At 40.9% G+C, this 14,074-nt stretch overlaps 1 protein-coding gene across 7 annotated transcripts in view; it reads right to left on the reverse strand.

Annotated features, from left to right (window-relative positions):
- Window positions 1-14,074, reverse strand: part of trps1 (trichorhinophalangeal syndrome I) — a 369,624-nt gene that overhangs the window by 110,828 nt on the left and 244,722 nt on the right. For all 7 annotated transcript variants that reach the window (XM_057827381.1, XM_057827379.1, XM_057827378.1 and 4 more), the window contains 4 exons: window positions 8,311-8,827; window positions 5,682-5,896; window positions 2,667-2,841; window positions 2,355-2,592 (listed from right to left, as the gene is read on the reverse strand). In XM_057827381.1, the coding sequence (XP_057683364.1) occupies window positions 2,355-2,592; window positions 2,667-2,841; window positions 5,682-5,896; window positions 8,311-8,827 (1,145 nt within the window). The remainder of the gene's footprint in view (window positions 1-2,354; window positions 2,593-2,666; window positions 2,842-5,681; window positions 5,897-8,310; window positions 8,828-14,074) is intronic.

The following is a 14,074-nucleotide window of genomic DNA, read 5'->3' on the forward strand; positions in this document are numbered from 1 at the left end:
ACGTGCATATAGGACAAATTTGAAATTTGGCCAAATTGTGGGTCTCAGAGCGAAACTTCAGGCCACCTGAGTGTTTTCCACCATATATATCTCACTTATATCATAATCATTATATTTGCAGTGCTTAAAAACCAGTAATTAAAATATACATATTAGTTTTTTTTTTTTTGTTTTTTGTTTAAATACTTTGGAGAAAAAAAAAACATGTCTTATATGTCTTAATATAAACTTAACTCCACTTCTACTTTGCCGATTTTTTATTTTCCCGGGGGGTACTGTATGCCCAACGTAATTTTGACCATGTTGGTAAGTTTGTTTTCTTTAAAGAAACGAAAAAATGAAGTATTTTCAGCCCGCTTTGGCCATGTGTTGTTCAACTATTCTCATTCCCCTTTAAGAAAGTACAGCCAGTGTGCTTACGTGTGAAGTCACGTGGCTATCAGGAAATCAAACAAATAGAAGCCAATTGCTATCAATGCTAACGCTACAAGTTAACGTTATATAATCAGATAATAGTGAAATGGCTACCGGTAGCCAGGCCAGAGCGATTTCGAGTATCGCATTAGTCGACACTAATAGTGTGGTGTTGGTATCTAGAAGAACTCGATGTCGGTTTACTGGAAAAAATTTGGATTCGAGGAGGACAACTAACCACGGAGCCCTACATCAGTTTGACGGTCCATTTCAAATATAGCATGTGGGAGCTGCGCAGCTGCTGTGGGAGCTGTTGGATACAGTCTATTTCATGGGCGACCATACAGGAGAAATGATTGCTCACACCCTGAAACAAATGCTCTTTGTGTGGGACGTGAAGTCGCCATCACCACCTGTGACAGCAGCTCTAACCTTGTCGAAGCCGCTGAACTTAATGATTGGGCACGGACTGCATCTAGCAATCAGTATGTCGCGATATTTTGTATCCCTCTGTGTGTGTGACTTCTCTGATAGTTTATATGATGTATAATTTACCATTTACAATCAGCTCAGCATTCAACATAAAGTATAATCCAACAGTGTAGTCTATAATAAGACCATTTAATGGCCACAGCTATTTTCTGTATGTGCTTGCTTAAGGGGAAGTTTATGGCAACTCTGCAACACCAAGACGCAATGACTGTGTTGCGAAGTGGCCTCGCGTTCTTATGGTTTAGGTCAAGATGGTAGGCAAAGACGCAAAACTTGGAATCCTGCCTCCAAAGTGGAAAGATTCGATCGCGGGGGCTTGTGGGGGCTTGCTCTGCATCCATATCAATGGAAAGCTCCCGCGCCGATAACGTCAGGACTTGCACGCGTCACATTAGGCGTGCGCAGCGGTGCTACTAAACATTAAAAACAGCAAATGGCAGAACGTCGGCTTTAATTTACTGTTTTAATAATATTTTTAATTTAAATATGTTGAATGTTTCCATTTTTGTGCCTTTTGGAGCAACAGAAAAATGCTATTGCTTGGAGTGGGAGGGTATGTTGTCTTCGGGGTTGAGGAGGTTGTTGGGGTCAAAGTGCATCATTCGGTGTCGCCTTGTAAATATGCACTGCCCCCTAGGGCCTGGCATAAATACTACATCGTTTTCACGCGGAATTGCGACATTGTTCGAATGGAGATGGAACCATATAAATGCAAATTTGAAATTTTTCGTATTCTCGGAGAGTCACCATGTAAACGGCCCCTTAGTCTGTGTCATTACTGCTATGATAAAATCTTAAATGTTTCATTGGCATAAGAGTTAGAGCAGTATAGCAATGTGTGTGTGTGTGTGTGTGTGTGTGTAAGTGCTATTGAGTGATCATTCGTAAATGAATGGCATCTGGTTTTTGAAATGTAAATCAACCATTCTATTGTGATAAAACAACAAAATTGCCATAACTGCATTAACCATCAAAGTGAGGTCTAACTGTAACAGTAGTCTTGAAACAAATCTGAACAAGGAAAAACATTGCAATAAAATAATGCAAACTGGTTAAACTTGAGAGTAGCTGAGATCTGTCATGACGACATTACTGAAGTTCAGCATTCACTTCAATGATATCTGGCGCCATCTAGCGTCGTGAATGGGTATAATGTCTAGACCCCGAATATAAGACGACACCCACTTTTTCAGTCTTATTTGTAACCTAAGCCTACTTATAAAACACACCGCCTATATTCGGGCCAATACAGTATATGCTTACCGTAAAAACACCTCTACCACCAATAATGGCAACCAATGGGTTAAAAGTAGTATTGCATAGGATTAAATACCATTTTGTTTTAGTTTTAATACATTTGATAACCCAAAGAAAAAAATTGAAAAGCTACAAAGTTGGCACACTTGAATTTGCATTCAAAAGTCTATAACAACGCAAAACGAGCTCACCTGTAGTGTCTAAAGATCTCCTCCTCCACTTCTGTAATAAAGTGGCACTTTGTGCATGAGTACTCCCGGCTAGCCTCTTTGTCCGGACCGCCACCTCCGCTGCCTTCCTGTTCCTCAGCCTTGACGTTTGGCGGCGTCCCCTTTAGGTTGATTATGCTGTGGCAACTATCATAATGCTGCAGCAGCACGTCAATGTCGGCGGTGGCGAAGGCGCATTGGTCGCACAGATGAGTGACACCTGATGATGCAAAATATAGTGTTGTAATCTATTGGATTCAGCTTAATTCCTTTCTGGACATCTAAATTAATTACCTTGCGAGGCAACTGAGGTCGAGGAGTGAACACTGGAAGCGGATGTCACACTGGGGTCGCTTCTGGGATAAGGAGGTGGCGTTGACCCGCTCGTTTCTTGTTGTTTGGTGGACGGCGGGAATTTGGTACAACATTTTGGACAGGTGGACTTTCGGCAGGCAAAGGGGTGGGAGACCTATTCAAAGATGGAATAAAAAAAGCAACAAAGATGTGATCTTGTTAGTTTTTGGAGCCCCTGCTGTACTGTGTTTCATCTAGGCAGGAAATATCAAAGTACTGACAGAGATATGTGCATCTTAATGATGCCTTCCCAAATATTGCTGCTTGGCAACCAAGTTAAATTGAGGCGTAGGTTTAACATGGTGAAATGAACCAAAACTTTCTCAGTCCAAGAGAGAATTTAATTGCAGGGTTCCACCGTAATAATCCTAACAGTGCTTAAAACCCTCTAGCAATTGCCATAGATTTTTTCCCCCCAAATAATTAAGCTTTAGCAACTTTACCAAATACAATAGAAATACAGTTATCCGTCTTTTTTTGCGTTTAATGGGGACAAGAACCCTCAGCGATAAGTGAAAAACCGCGAAGTAGCAACCACCCAAACCGTTTGACCGACCATCACTGTTCCAATATCAAAACCACTGGAATTTTCACGCGACGTAGGACATTTTCGATTGACACCTCAACACTTTCCGTTCGCCCGTAAATGTTTTTTTTTTTTTTTTTTTTTTTTTTTTTTTTTTTTTTTTTTTTTGGGGGGGGGGGGGGGGGGGGGTTAAAAATTAAAAACTGTCCCATTCATTTCTAATAGAATGCCATTGACAGCCATGTACGTCTAAATTTCTCATTCATTTTCTATGGCATTGTTATTTTTGACCATTTACCATTACACCCCATTGACATTGGCGCCCAAGTATGTCAATGCCATTGACAGCCATGTACGTCCAAATGTCCCATTCATTTCCAATGGCCTTTACATCGCATTGACGCCCATGAACACAGATGCCAATGAGGGCTGTGCACGTCCATGCCATTGACAGCCACGTATGCCAATTCTATTGATGCCAATTTACTTGGATTCCATTGACACACTGTATACGTAAGTCAATGTCATTGATGTTAATGTACTGTTCGTCCAAATTTTCCTTTCATTTTGAATGGCAGAAAAACCTTTGCGCCCAAATCAGCAGGAAATGACCCGATATCAACAGGACGTGTCCCTGAAATATCTCCAAATTAACAGGACGTGACCTGATAGCTCTGTATCTACCACAGCAAAGCCCCATCGTAATTTCTCCAGAAACTGCAGGTGCTAGTGTTTATATATAAATATATACAGGTATATTTTAATAAATGGCTTCTAAGCACTTCAAATGTAAAAATGATAAGTTTAAACATGTTACTGTCCCACCGAATTATTTTTAAACAAGAATAAAGTAGAAAAATGCTTGTCTTTATTAAACGCTTCATTGAGTGAATCCACTCAAGCTGCTCACTTACACAAAATGAGATGCCACAGCAACTGTTTAACGAGTTAAACGATGATTGACGCATGTGGCGGTTTGAAGCTTTGGCTTTCAAGCATCTATGGCAGGGGTGTCCAAACTTTTTGCAACGGGGGCCAGATTTGGTGCGGTAAAAATGTGGGGGGCCGACCTTGGCTGACGTCCTTTACGTAGAACAATATATTTAAGCAAATTTTAGCAAGCCATTCTGGTTGTTACATTTGCTTTATTATTTTTATCTCGCAGCTAGCCTTTGTGGCGTTCTCTTTGGACTCTCGGGCTCTTGCAAAATACTGCTGTTGTGAAGTTAAACTAACTCAAGTTACTTCAATTTTTCTTTGCGTATCTTCCCTATAATGTTGTCGTGCATGTCAGCGTGTTTTGTTTGGTAATATCACCTCACATTGAACTCTTTAAAAACAGCGACAGCCTTTTTTGTAAATGAGGCAGACACAGTTGTTGTGTATTTTAGTGAAGAAATAGTCCAATTTCCACTTATCCTTGTAGCGTCGGCCGTCGCAGTCAACTTTCTTTTTCTTGTTGATTGTCGTCATTTCAGAAAATTGGAAGCAGAGGGTCACACGGGTGATGTTGCTCAGAGTGCTGCTGCTTTAGTGAGTAAATGAGGAGCAGCATTTAGTGTGTAAGCCACTTCATATGCTGGTAGCAGTACTGCTGAGCAATTTAACCAAGGGCCGCATTTGGCCCCCGGGCCGGACTATGGACATGTCTGATCTATGGCAACATCAAACCTTGATGACTGTCAATCATCGTTAATTTTAATAAGCAACTCCAGTGCCCTGCCTGACCAATAAAGAGCAGCAGGAGGGAGAGTGAGGCTATGTGATCGGCTCGGGACGGCTCATCTGTATTTTTTTTTTTGTTTTTTTTTTATTTAAAAAAAAAATATCGCGATGGACTGAGGGCGCAAAGTTTGAAGCGAGAAGTATCGAGGGATCACTGTAGTCAATAACAACATGGCAGCTAACAGAAAGAATCCATTTTCCAAACACACAGTCACTCTTGCTAACCTACGAGTCGATTGACAGCAAATTTTAAGTCCTGCTGAGAAGGAAACAGCTAAAGTGCAGCTATTTTCACATTGTTTTACATACAAAGACAAGGAAATAAGTAATTACAGTGTCAATTGCGCTGATCACTGCTATCAACAAGTTGTCCATTTATACAATATATTTACTACTATTTATTTAACAAAAAAATCAGCTGACTATTATTATATTGTTCAGGTGAACACCAAGCGTCTTTAAAATTACAAAGTTTAATTGCTTTTTGTTTCATGTGTCATTTTCACAGTAACAAAACACATTTTGCTTCTTATGTGAAGAAGGCGCGAAGGAATATTTTTAAGGTGTTTTCTTGAGTTTTAAACTGTTTGTGTTTAAAGCATGTGGGAGGGCTAAAACAACAAGAAAATGTTGTTTTTTAAGATTACCCAACAATTTATTACAGACCTCCCAAAGTTTGAGAACAACTCAAGTAAACCACTCACCTCTCCCAAGTGCTTTTGAGGCTGACAAAGACCCTGCGGGCAGTACATGCAGTGCTGGATACAGCAACGATGGATGGAGTGGTTGTGCTGGTAGTGTAGCAGCAACGGCGCCACCACGATCACGTCGCCGGCGTGCGCCATGGAGTAGCGGAAATCACACAACTGGCAGTTGTAGCTGGTCACCACTGCCTCGGCGTCGCCGCTGTTGGCATCGCCTGGGAAACGGATGAATGTCATGTTGGGCAAAAACGTCATCCAGTTGGCAGGATTAAGATGCCAGAGATTTTTGAAGGGCATGAGGCTAACAGCAAGACATTGGGACTGAAGTGTAGCATGATAATATCTGATGTAGATTACTCGCCACAATTTTATTTTCATGATGACTGCTTCCCCTTAAATTGATGCGGAATACGTCTTTACGGTGAAAATTCTCACTACTTTTACAACTGTGTGTGCAATATATTGATCAATATTTCAACAACACATAGCAATGTATGTAAAACACACTATTAATAAACCTGAATCACAATCAACCCAACAGTGGGTACTAAGTCGCTCTGCTTTTTTAGTATTTTTACTCACAATGTGAATCAATCGAAACTGTCAATCGGAAACTATCAGTCAGAACGAACCAAATTCACGTGTGCAGTCCCTCAAGGGTCAATTCTTGGACCACTCTTATTTAACATCTACTGTATATGCTTCCGTTAGCTCAGATAATGGAACAGTATGACATCTCCTATCACGCCTATGCAGATGACACACAACTGTACATTTCTGTGTCCCCACATGATTATAGTCCCTTAGTCTCCCTGAGTAAATGCATTCGTCAAATCAATGAATGGATGTGCCAGAGTTTTCTCCAGTTAAATGTGGAGAAGACAGAGGTGATCATTTTTGGGCCAAAAAAGGAAAGGTCAAAGATAAGCAGCCAACTTAGCACAATGTCACTTACAGCTACAAATCAAATCAGAAACCTTGGCGTAATTATTGACTCAGACCTAAAATTTGATAACCATCTAAAGTCCGTCACTAAATCCGCTTATTACCACCTAAAAAATATAACCAGAATTAAGGGGCTTCTGACTCAACAAGACATGGAAAAACTTATGCATGCATTCATTTTCAGCAGATTGGACTACTGCAACGGTATATTTACAGGTCTTGATAAAAAAATCAGTCAGGAAGCTGTAGCTAGTACAGAATGCTGCAGCCAGAGTCCTCACAAATACAAGGAAGCTGGACCACATTACACCGGTTTTGAAATCGCTACACTGGCTTCCAGTGAGTCAAAGGATAGACTATAAAATACTACTGCTGGTCTACAAAACACTTAATGGCCTTGGACCAAAATACATGCTAGACTTGTTAGATTCCTATGAGACATCTAGACCCCTAAGGTCATCTGGAACCGGTCTTCTGCATGTTCCAAGAACAAGAACCAAGCAGGGTGAGGCAGCATTTAGTTATTATGGTCCTCACCTCTGGAACAAGTTACCCGAACGTCTGAAGTATGCTCAAACTGTTAGCTCCTTTAAATCAGGGCTAAAAACGCTTTTGTTTAGCACTGCATATCCATAACTGTCTATATATTTCAATCTACCTGCTTTCTATTCCTCTTGTGCTCATCTCCATTGCTGATTTCAATGATTATTATTAGTAGAAGTTTTTGTTTTATTTTTATTTATTTATTTTTATTCTGTGATTAAATGCGATCTTTTGTCTTGGTTTTTACGTTGTGTTGATTTAAATGTGATTTTTATGGTCTTCATGTGATGTAAAGCACTTTGAATTGCCTTGTGTTGAATTGTGCTATATAAATAAATTTGCCTTGCCTTGCCTTGCCTTGCCACAATAGGTACGTATTATCAGATTACATTTTTGTATCACGTAAAATCAATCATAAGTGGTAAGATAAAGTACAGCTCTGTTTCTAATTTTCTTACTGTGTTCACTCTGACGGTTTGAAGTCAAGAATGTGGACTTTCTCATCGTCAAAATGTCATTATAAATACACAACCATTTTAAAGCTTACGGTCACTTGAAACATTTATTTATTTCTGTAAGTACAGACATTTGCTTTCTTCTGACCCTCATTAGAGCGGACTGGATTGAGTGAGTTTTATAAGGACACTTTTATCCCATTAGAACTTCCGACAAGTACAATTTCCATTGTTTTCACACCCTAATGTATCCTCATAGCCAAATGTTTCGCCAAAGATAATCTTTTATAGATACAGTGAGCTAAATGACTTAAAAAACAAGTGTGATCTTTTCCACGCTTGCATAACACTAGAGGTCGACCTGCCGATATATCGAGCCGATATATGGACTTCCAATGTCGGCCATCAGCCGATTGAAAAAAGGTCATCATTGTAAATTTGAAGTTGTTCAAGCAAAAAAAAGTAGAGAGCCTTAAATAACGGCTAACAAAATCAGCTTTGGAATTGGCAATCGGCTGAATTTTTCTTTTAAATATCCGTACCGTCATTGGCATTTGAAAATCTTATATTGGCCGAACTACATACACCACTGTCTCTTATGTGTGAAAATTTCATTTAGAATGACCCTCGTGAGGAAAAGCGGCATGGAAAATGAATGAATGAATGAATGGTGCAATTTAAATTACCTTGGTTGGAACTGGATGACACATCCTTGCGGCTTTTGGAAAGCAGGGGGTCTCTTTCCCCTTCCCTCCTGGAGTCGTTGGGGCTCGTCGTGGTCATCCTGTGTCGTTGCTCATAGTGCTCCAAAAGCTTGCCCGAGCCTCCCGACCACTCGCAGCTCCAGCTGCAGCACTTGCACCAGTAGTACGCCCGTGTCCCTTCCGCCGGCCACCCCGAGGAATCCGCCCGGATTGGGATGGAATAACCCACAAGGGAGTCGTCCTCCGCTCGAACCGCCACTCGCTCCGCCCCGTCCGGTATCGGACTTCTTCCTTTGCTCTGGCAGTCATTGATCAGCGGCGGCGCGGGTGGTGAGGTCTTTGCTTTATTGGGGTGTGAGGACAGGAAGTGCTGCTCCAGTTCGATGGAATTGCTGCCCATGTACGTGAAGTTGCAGAATTTACATCGGAAGTACTTTGTGTTGCCCTGGCAGTCGGAGGTTTTGCGGCCGATTCCGATAAGTGTGCTACCCAACGTCACCTGATGGGAGAGAAAAAAAAATCCATTTTGTATTAACTCATTCAGTCATTTCCACAGAGAGTAAGAGACGTCAAAACCATTGAACTGGAATGGCTGGCATTGAATAATAATATTTCAGCGCCACTGACAGCAAGAGACACCCAATCAATTTTGACCTCCCAGTCAGAATAGCTTGAATAACAACATCAATGGCTGCCAATAAGTTATTTTATGAAATAACATTAGAACAGTTACAACTAAAGATGTCCCGATCGATCGGTATCGGGTCCGATCACGTCATTTTCAAAGTATCGGAATCGGCAAAAAAATATCGGACATCCCTTTTTTTTTAATATATATATATATATTTTTTTTTATTAAATCGTTTTCTAATTGTATTTAACGTTACAGACAAAATGTCTTACACTCATCCAGAGTCTTTAGTTTTGGCTTAAAGTAGGGCTATGAAATTTATCACTTTAACGGCAGTATTTTTTTTTTTTTTTTTTTTTTTAAATCACGTTAAAATATTTAACGCAATTAATGCATGCGATGCACAGCCCACTCACGCATTGTCGCGTTCAATCTATAATGGCCCCGATTTACCTATATATAGAGCTAAAAGGCAGTGTAACATGAGTAGAGTGAATTTTGGCAGTCTTTGGAGCCTTTTTTTAATTGGCTAAAGCCTTAAAATCCCTCTCTCATCAATTAGAAATATCGTGAGAAAACAATGTGGGGAAGAACGGTAGTAATTGATCTTTTTCTTTACACCCTATGTTATTTCCCAACGCAGAGAAGATATATCAATTGGTGCCACTACGCACAGTCATGGTTGCACTTCCCATCATGCATTTGGGCAGAACAGTTAAATGGCTACAGTATCATTTACTGAAAGCTCAACAATAACACTACATGGCAATATTTAGTCACAATATACAAAGTTGCAAGTCTTTCTTTCGGTGAATCCCTCTCACAGAAAGAATGTTCATAATGTAAATGCCATCTTGAGGATTTATTGTCATAATAAACAAATACAGTACTTATGTACTGTATGTTGAATGTATATATTCATCCGAGTTTTATTCATTTTTTTCTTAATGCATTGCCAAAATGTATACGATCGGGAAAAATTATCGGGAATGATTGGAATTGAATCGGGAGCAAAAAACATGATCGGAACAACCCTAGTAAAAAGGTTAGTGATCTGTTTATTTTGAGTCTGATATGTAGTAATATGTAATCTACCTCTTATGCCAATACTGTAAAAACAGTTTATTTTTAGGTCTGGTTCGTCTATCAGTCAACGACAGACAATCAGCTAATCGTACAATGTTTCTATCTATGCCAGTGACATATAGTGATGGGCAAAATTTATTCCACAGTATGTCAGAATGTACAATACATACAGTGACGAAAATAAGTATTGGAACACCCTGCGATTTTGGAAGTTCTCCAACTTAGAAATGATGGGCGAGAGTGAAACACCTGTCTATTAGCTAGAATTGTGAGCCGCTAAGACCTGTTCGTCGTCTTTAAACAGTCCAACAAATAAGTACAGTGGAGGTATACTTTTTGAGTCTGACTTTTTAACCTGTTTGAGGTGGTTAACTGCATATAAACAACTGTCCACCCCATACAACCAGCTACTAACATGGTCAAGACCAAAGAGCTGTCCAAAGACACCGGGGACTGAAATCTAGGCCTCTACAAGGTTGGAAAGGGTTTCAGAGCAATTGCCAAGCACACTGATGATAAAGGATTATTAGATTAGATTACTAGAAAATGGAAGAAGCAAAACATGACTGTCAATCTCCCTCGGACTGGGGTTCCATGCAAGATCTACCTCGTAGGGTCTCAATGATCCTAGGAATGGCAAGGAATCAGCTGAGAACTACACAGGAGGAGCTGGTCAAAGACCTGAAAGGAGCTGGGAACACCATTTTCAAGGTTACTGTTGGTCACACACTAATACGTCATGGTTTAAAATCCTGCATGGAACGGAAGGTTCCCCTACTTAATCCATCATGTCCTGACCCATTTGAAGTTTGCCACTGACCATTTGGATGATCCACAGGAGTCATGTGGTCATATGAGATTAAAATTGAACTTTTTGGTCTTAATTCCACTCATAGTGTTTGGAGGAAGAAGAATGACGAAGACCATCCCAAGAACACCATCCCTACTGTGAAGCATGTGGGTGGTAGGATTATGCTTTGGGGGTGTTTTTCTGCATATGGGACTTGACCACTGCAATCTATTAAGGAGAGGATGACCAAAGCCATGTACTGTGAGATTTTGGGGAATAACCTCCTTCCCTCAGAGTATTGAAATGGGTCGTGACTGGGTCTTCCAACATGACAATGGCCTGAAGAAGACCGCCAGAATTACCAAAAAGTGGCTTTGTAAAAAGCATATGAAGGTCCTTGAGGGGCCTAGCCAGTGTCCAGACCCAAACCCAATAGAAAATCTTTGAAGGAAGCTCAAACTCCTTGTTTCTCAGTGACAGTCGAGAAACCTGATTGATCTAGAGAAGATCTGTGTGGAGCAGGGGTGCAAAATCCCTGCTGCAGTCTGTGCAGACAGTGAAAAGTTACAGACCCATGTAATTGTAATCAAAGGCTACTGTACCAAATATTAACATTGATTTTCTCGAGTGTTCAAATATTTATTTGCAGCAGTATAATACAAATAAATTGTTAAAAAAATCATACACTGTGATTTCTGGATTTTTTTCCCTTTAGATTGTCTCTCACAGTGGACAACCACCTACCATGAAATTTTTCAAACCCGCCCATCAATTTTAAGTGGGAGAACTTGCAAAATCGTAGGGTGCTCAAATACTCATTTTCCTCACTGTATACACCTGTTGTGGTTTCCATTCATAAAACATGACAAGCAGTTGTCAGTTTTATTGTCTTCATCTATTTTCACTGTCCAACTGAGCAGGCCCAGATTTTACAATTAGTGAGTATATCCCATTTCCTGACACTTCTATTCGGTTATGGGCCGTGAGATTATTCTGTAAACTATGTCCTTAGTTTATCTAGTGAAACACTGTTCAAATACATTTCAATACAATACAATTAAGATGATCAATCCCCGGAAAGTGCTAGACCTCTGTTTTGTGCCGTTAGAGGTTATTGTTTCAGAAGAGTGGTTTTCTTTGGGAAACTAATTAAATTGCGACCATCAACAAGAGTCACTGTAACAGTTCTTGGCGCCTTTGGTTCTATCCCGCCAATATATCTGCTCTGGCTTGTTTCAACATGACAAAGATTTGATTTGACAGCTCTTGTAAGGATGCGTGTCATTAGTCAAGCAAAACCAATGAATACTTCTTAGCACTAGAGTGCATACTATGTATGCACATGCAATTAAATGCTGCTGCAACTCAAACTAACCAAACCTCTAACATATATTCCAGGGCAGGTTTCCATGGGATGAGGCCACGGCTGCGAGGCAAGGAAACCTGACGCCCATCTGGTTTTTATTAGGCTGGCCCCGTAGACTGTAGGTGATTATAACGTGCTGCTGCTGGCCGGATCGGGAGCGCAAGAGGCTTACAGTGACATTACTACCGTACGATTCGGATTTATCTACGAGGAGATCTGCGGTCTCATGCGGGACGGTAGGCGGTCTGTGGACGGCAGTTTGTCAGCGCAAAAGCGAGTCTTTTAGAATATCCAGATGTAGTATTAGAATTTTGAATTCAAAAGCAGAAACATGACATCATATGTTCGTTAACCAACGTCTTTTATTACACAGATAAACCAAGAAGCATGAGTTTAACTCGTTGGCTGCTGTTGACTGCAATAGACGTTATGCCTGAACGATATTGGAAAAAACTATCATTGCGATTTTTGGGGGGCTTGCAATATATTGCAATATTTTATTGCGATATTAAAACTAGAAGAATTTTCACCACATAACTTGAACAGCCTGAACAACAGGCCTGAACAATATTAGAAAAAAAATAAAATTGCGATATACACTCAGCGGCCACTTTATTAGGTACACCTGTACAACTGCTCGTTACCACTTAATTTCTAATCAGCCAATCACATGGCGGCAACTCAGTGCATTTAGGCATGTAGACATGGTTTAAGACAATCTCCTGCAATTCAAACCGAGCATCAGTATGGGGAAGAAAGGTGATTTGAGTGACTTTGAACGTGGCATGGTTGTTGGTGCCAGAAGGGCTGGTCTGAGTATTTCAGAAACTGCTGATCTACTGGGATTTTCACGCACAACCATCTCTAGGGTTTACAGAGAATGGTCCTAAAAAGAAAAAATATCCAGTGAGCGGCAGTTCTGTGCGCGGAAATGCCTTGTTGATGCCAGAGGTCAGAGGAGAATGGCCAGACTGGTTCGAGCTGAGAGAAAGGCAACAGTGACTCAAATAACCACCCGTTACAACCAAGGTAGGCAGAAGAGCATCTCTGAATGCACAGTACGCCAAACTTAGAGGCAGATGGGCTACAGCAGCAGAAGACCACGCAGGGTGCCACTCCTTTCAGCTAAGACCAGGAAACTGAGGCTACAATTTGCACAAGCTCATCGAAATTGGACAATAGAAGTTTGGAAAAACGTTGCCTGGTCTGATGAGTCTCGATTTCTGCTGCGACATTCGGATGGTAGGGTCAGAATTTGGCGTCAACAACATGAAAGCATCGATCCATCCTGCCTTGTATCAACGGTTCAGGCTGGTGGTGGTGGTGGTGTAATGGTGTGGGGAATATTTTCTTGGCACTCTTTGGGCCCCTTGTTACCAATTGAGCATCGTTGGAACGCCACAGCCTACCTGAGTATTGTTGCTGACCATGTCCATCCCTTTATGACCACAATGTACCCAACTTCTGATGGCTACTTTCAGCAGGATAATGCGCCATGTCATAAAGCTGGAATCATCTCAGACTGGTTTCTTGAACATGATAATGAGTTCACTGTACTCAAATGGCCTCCACAGTCACCAGCTCTCAATCCAATAGAGCATCCTTGGGATGTGGTGGAACGGGAGATTCGCATCATGGATGTGCAGCCGACAAATTTGCACCAACTGTGTGATGCCATCATGTCAATATGGACCAGACTCTCTGAGGAATGCTTCCAGCACCTTGTTGAATCCAACCCGTTACTACCATGGTGTACCTAATAAAGTGGCCGGTGAGTGTATATTATTGCCAAGGCTCCACACTTATGTTTTGCATTGGTTGCACCTAACTTTTTTCTTAAGGTGCACCAGCAAACTTTTTTTCATTGCATCCC

Source organism: Corythoichthys intestinalis, chromosome 22, assembly GCF_030265065.1.
Source record: "Corythoichthys intestinalis isolate RoL2023-P3 chromosome 22, ASM3026506v1, whole genome shotgun sequence".
Lineage (NCBI taxonomy): Eukaryota > Metazoa > Chordata > Actinopteri > Syngnathiformes > Syngnathidae > Corythoichthys > Corythoichthys intestinalis.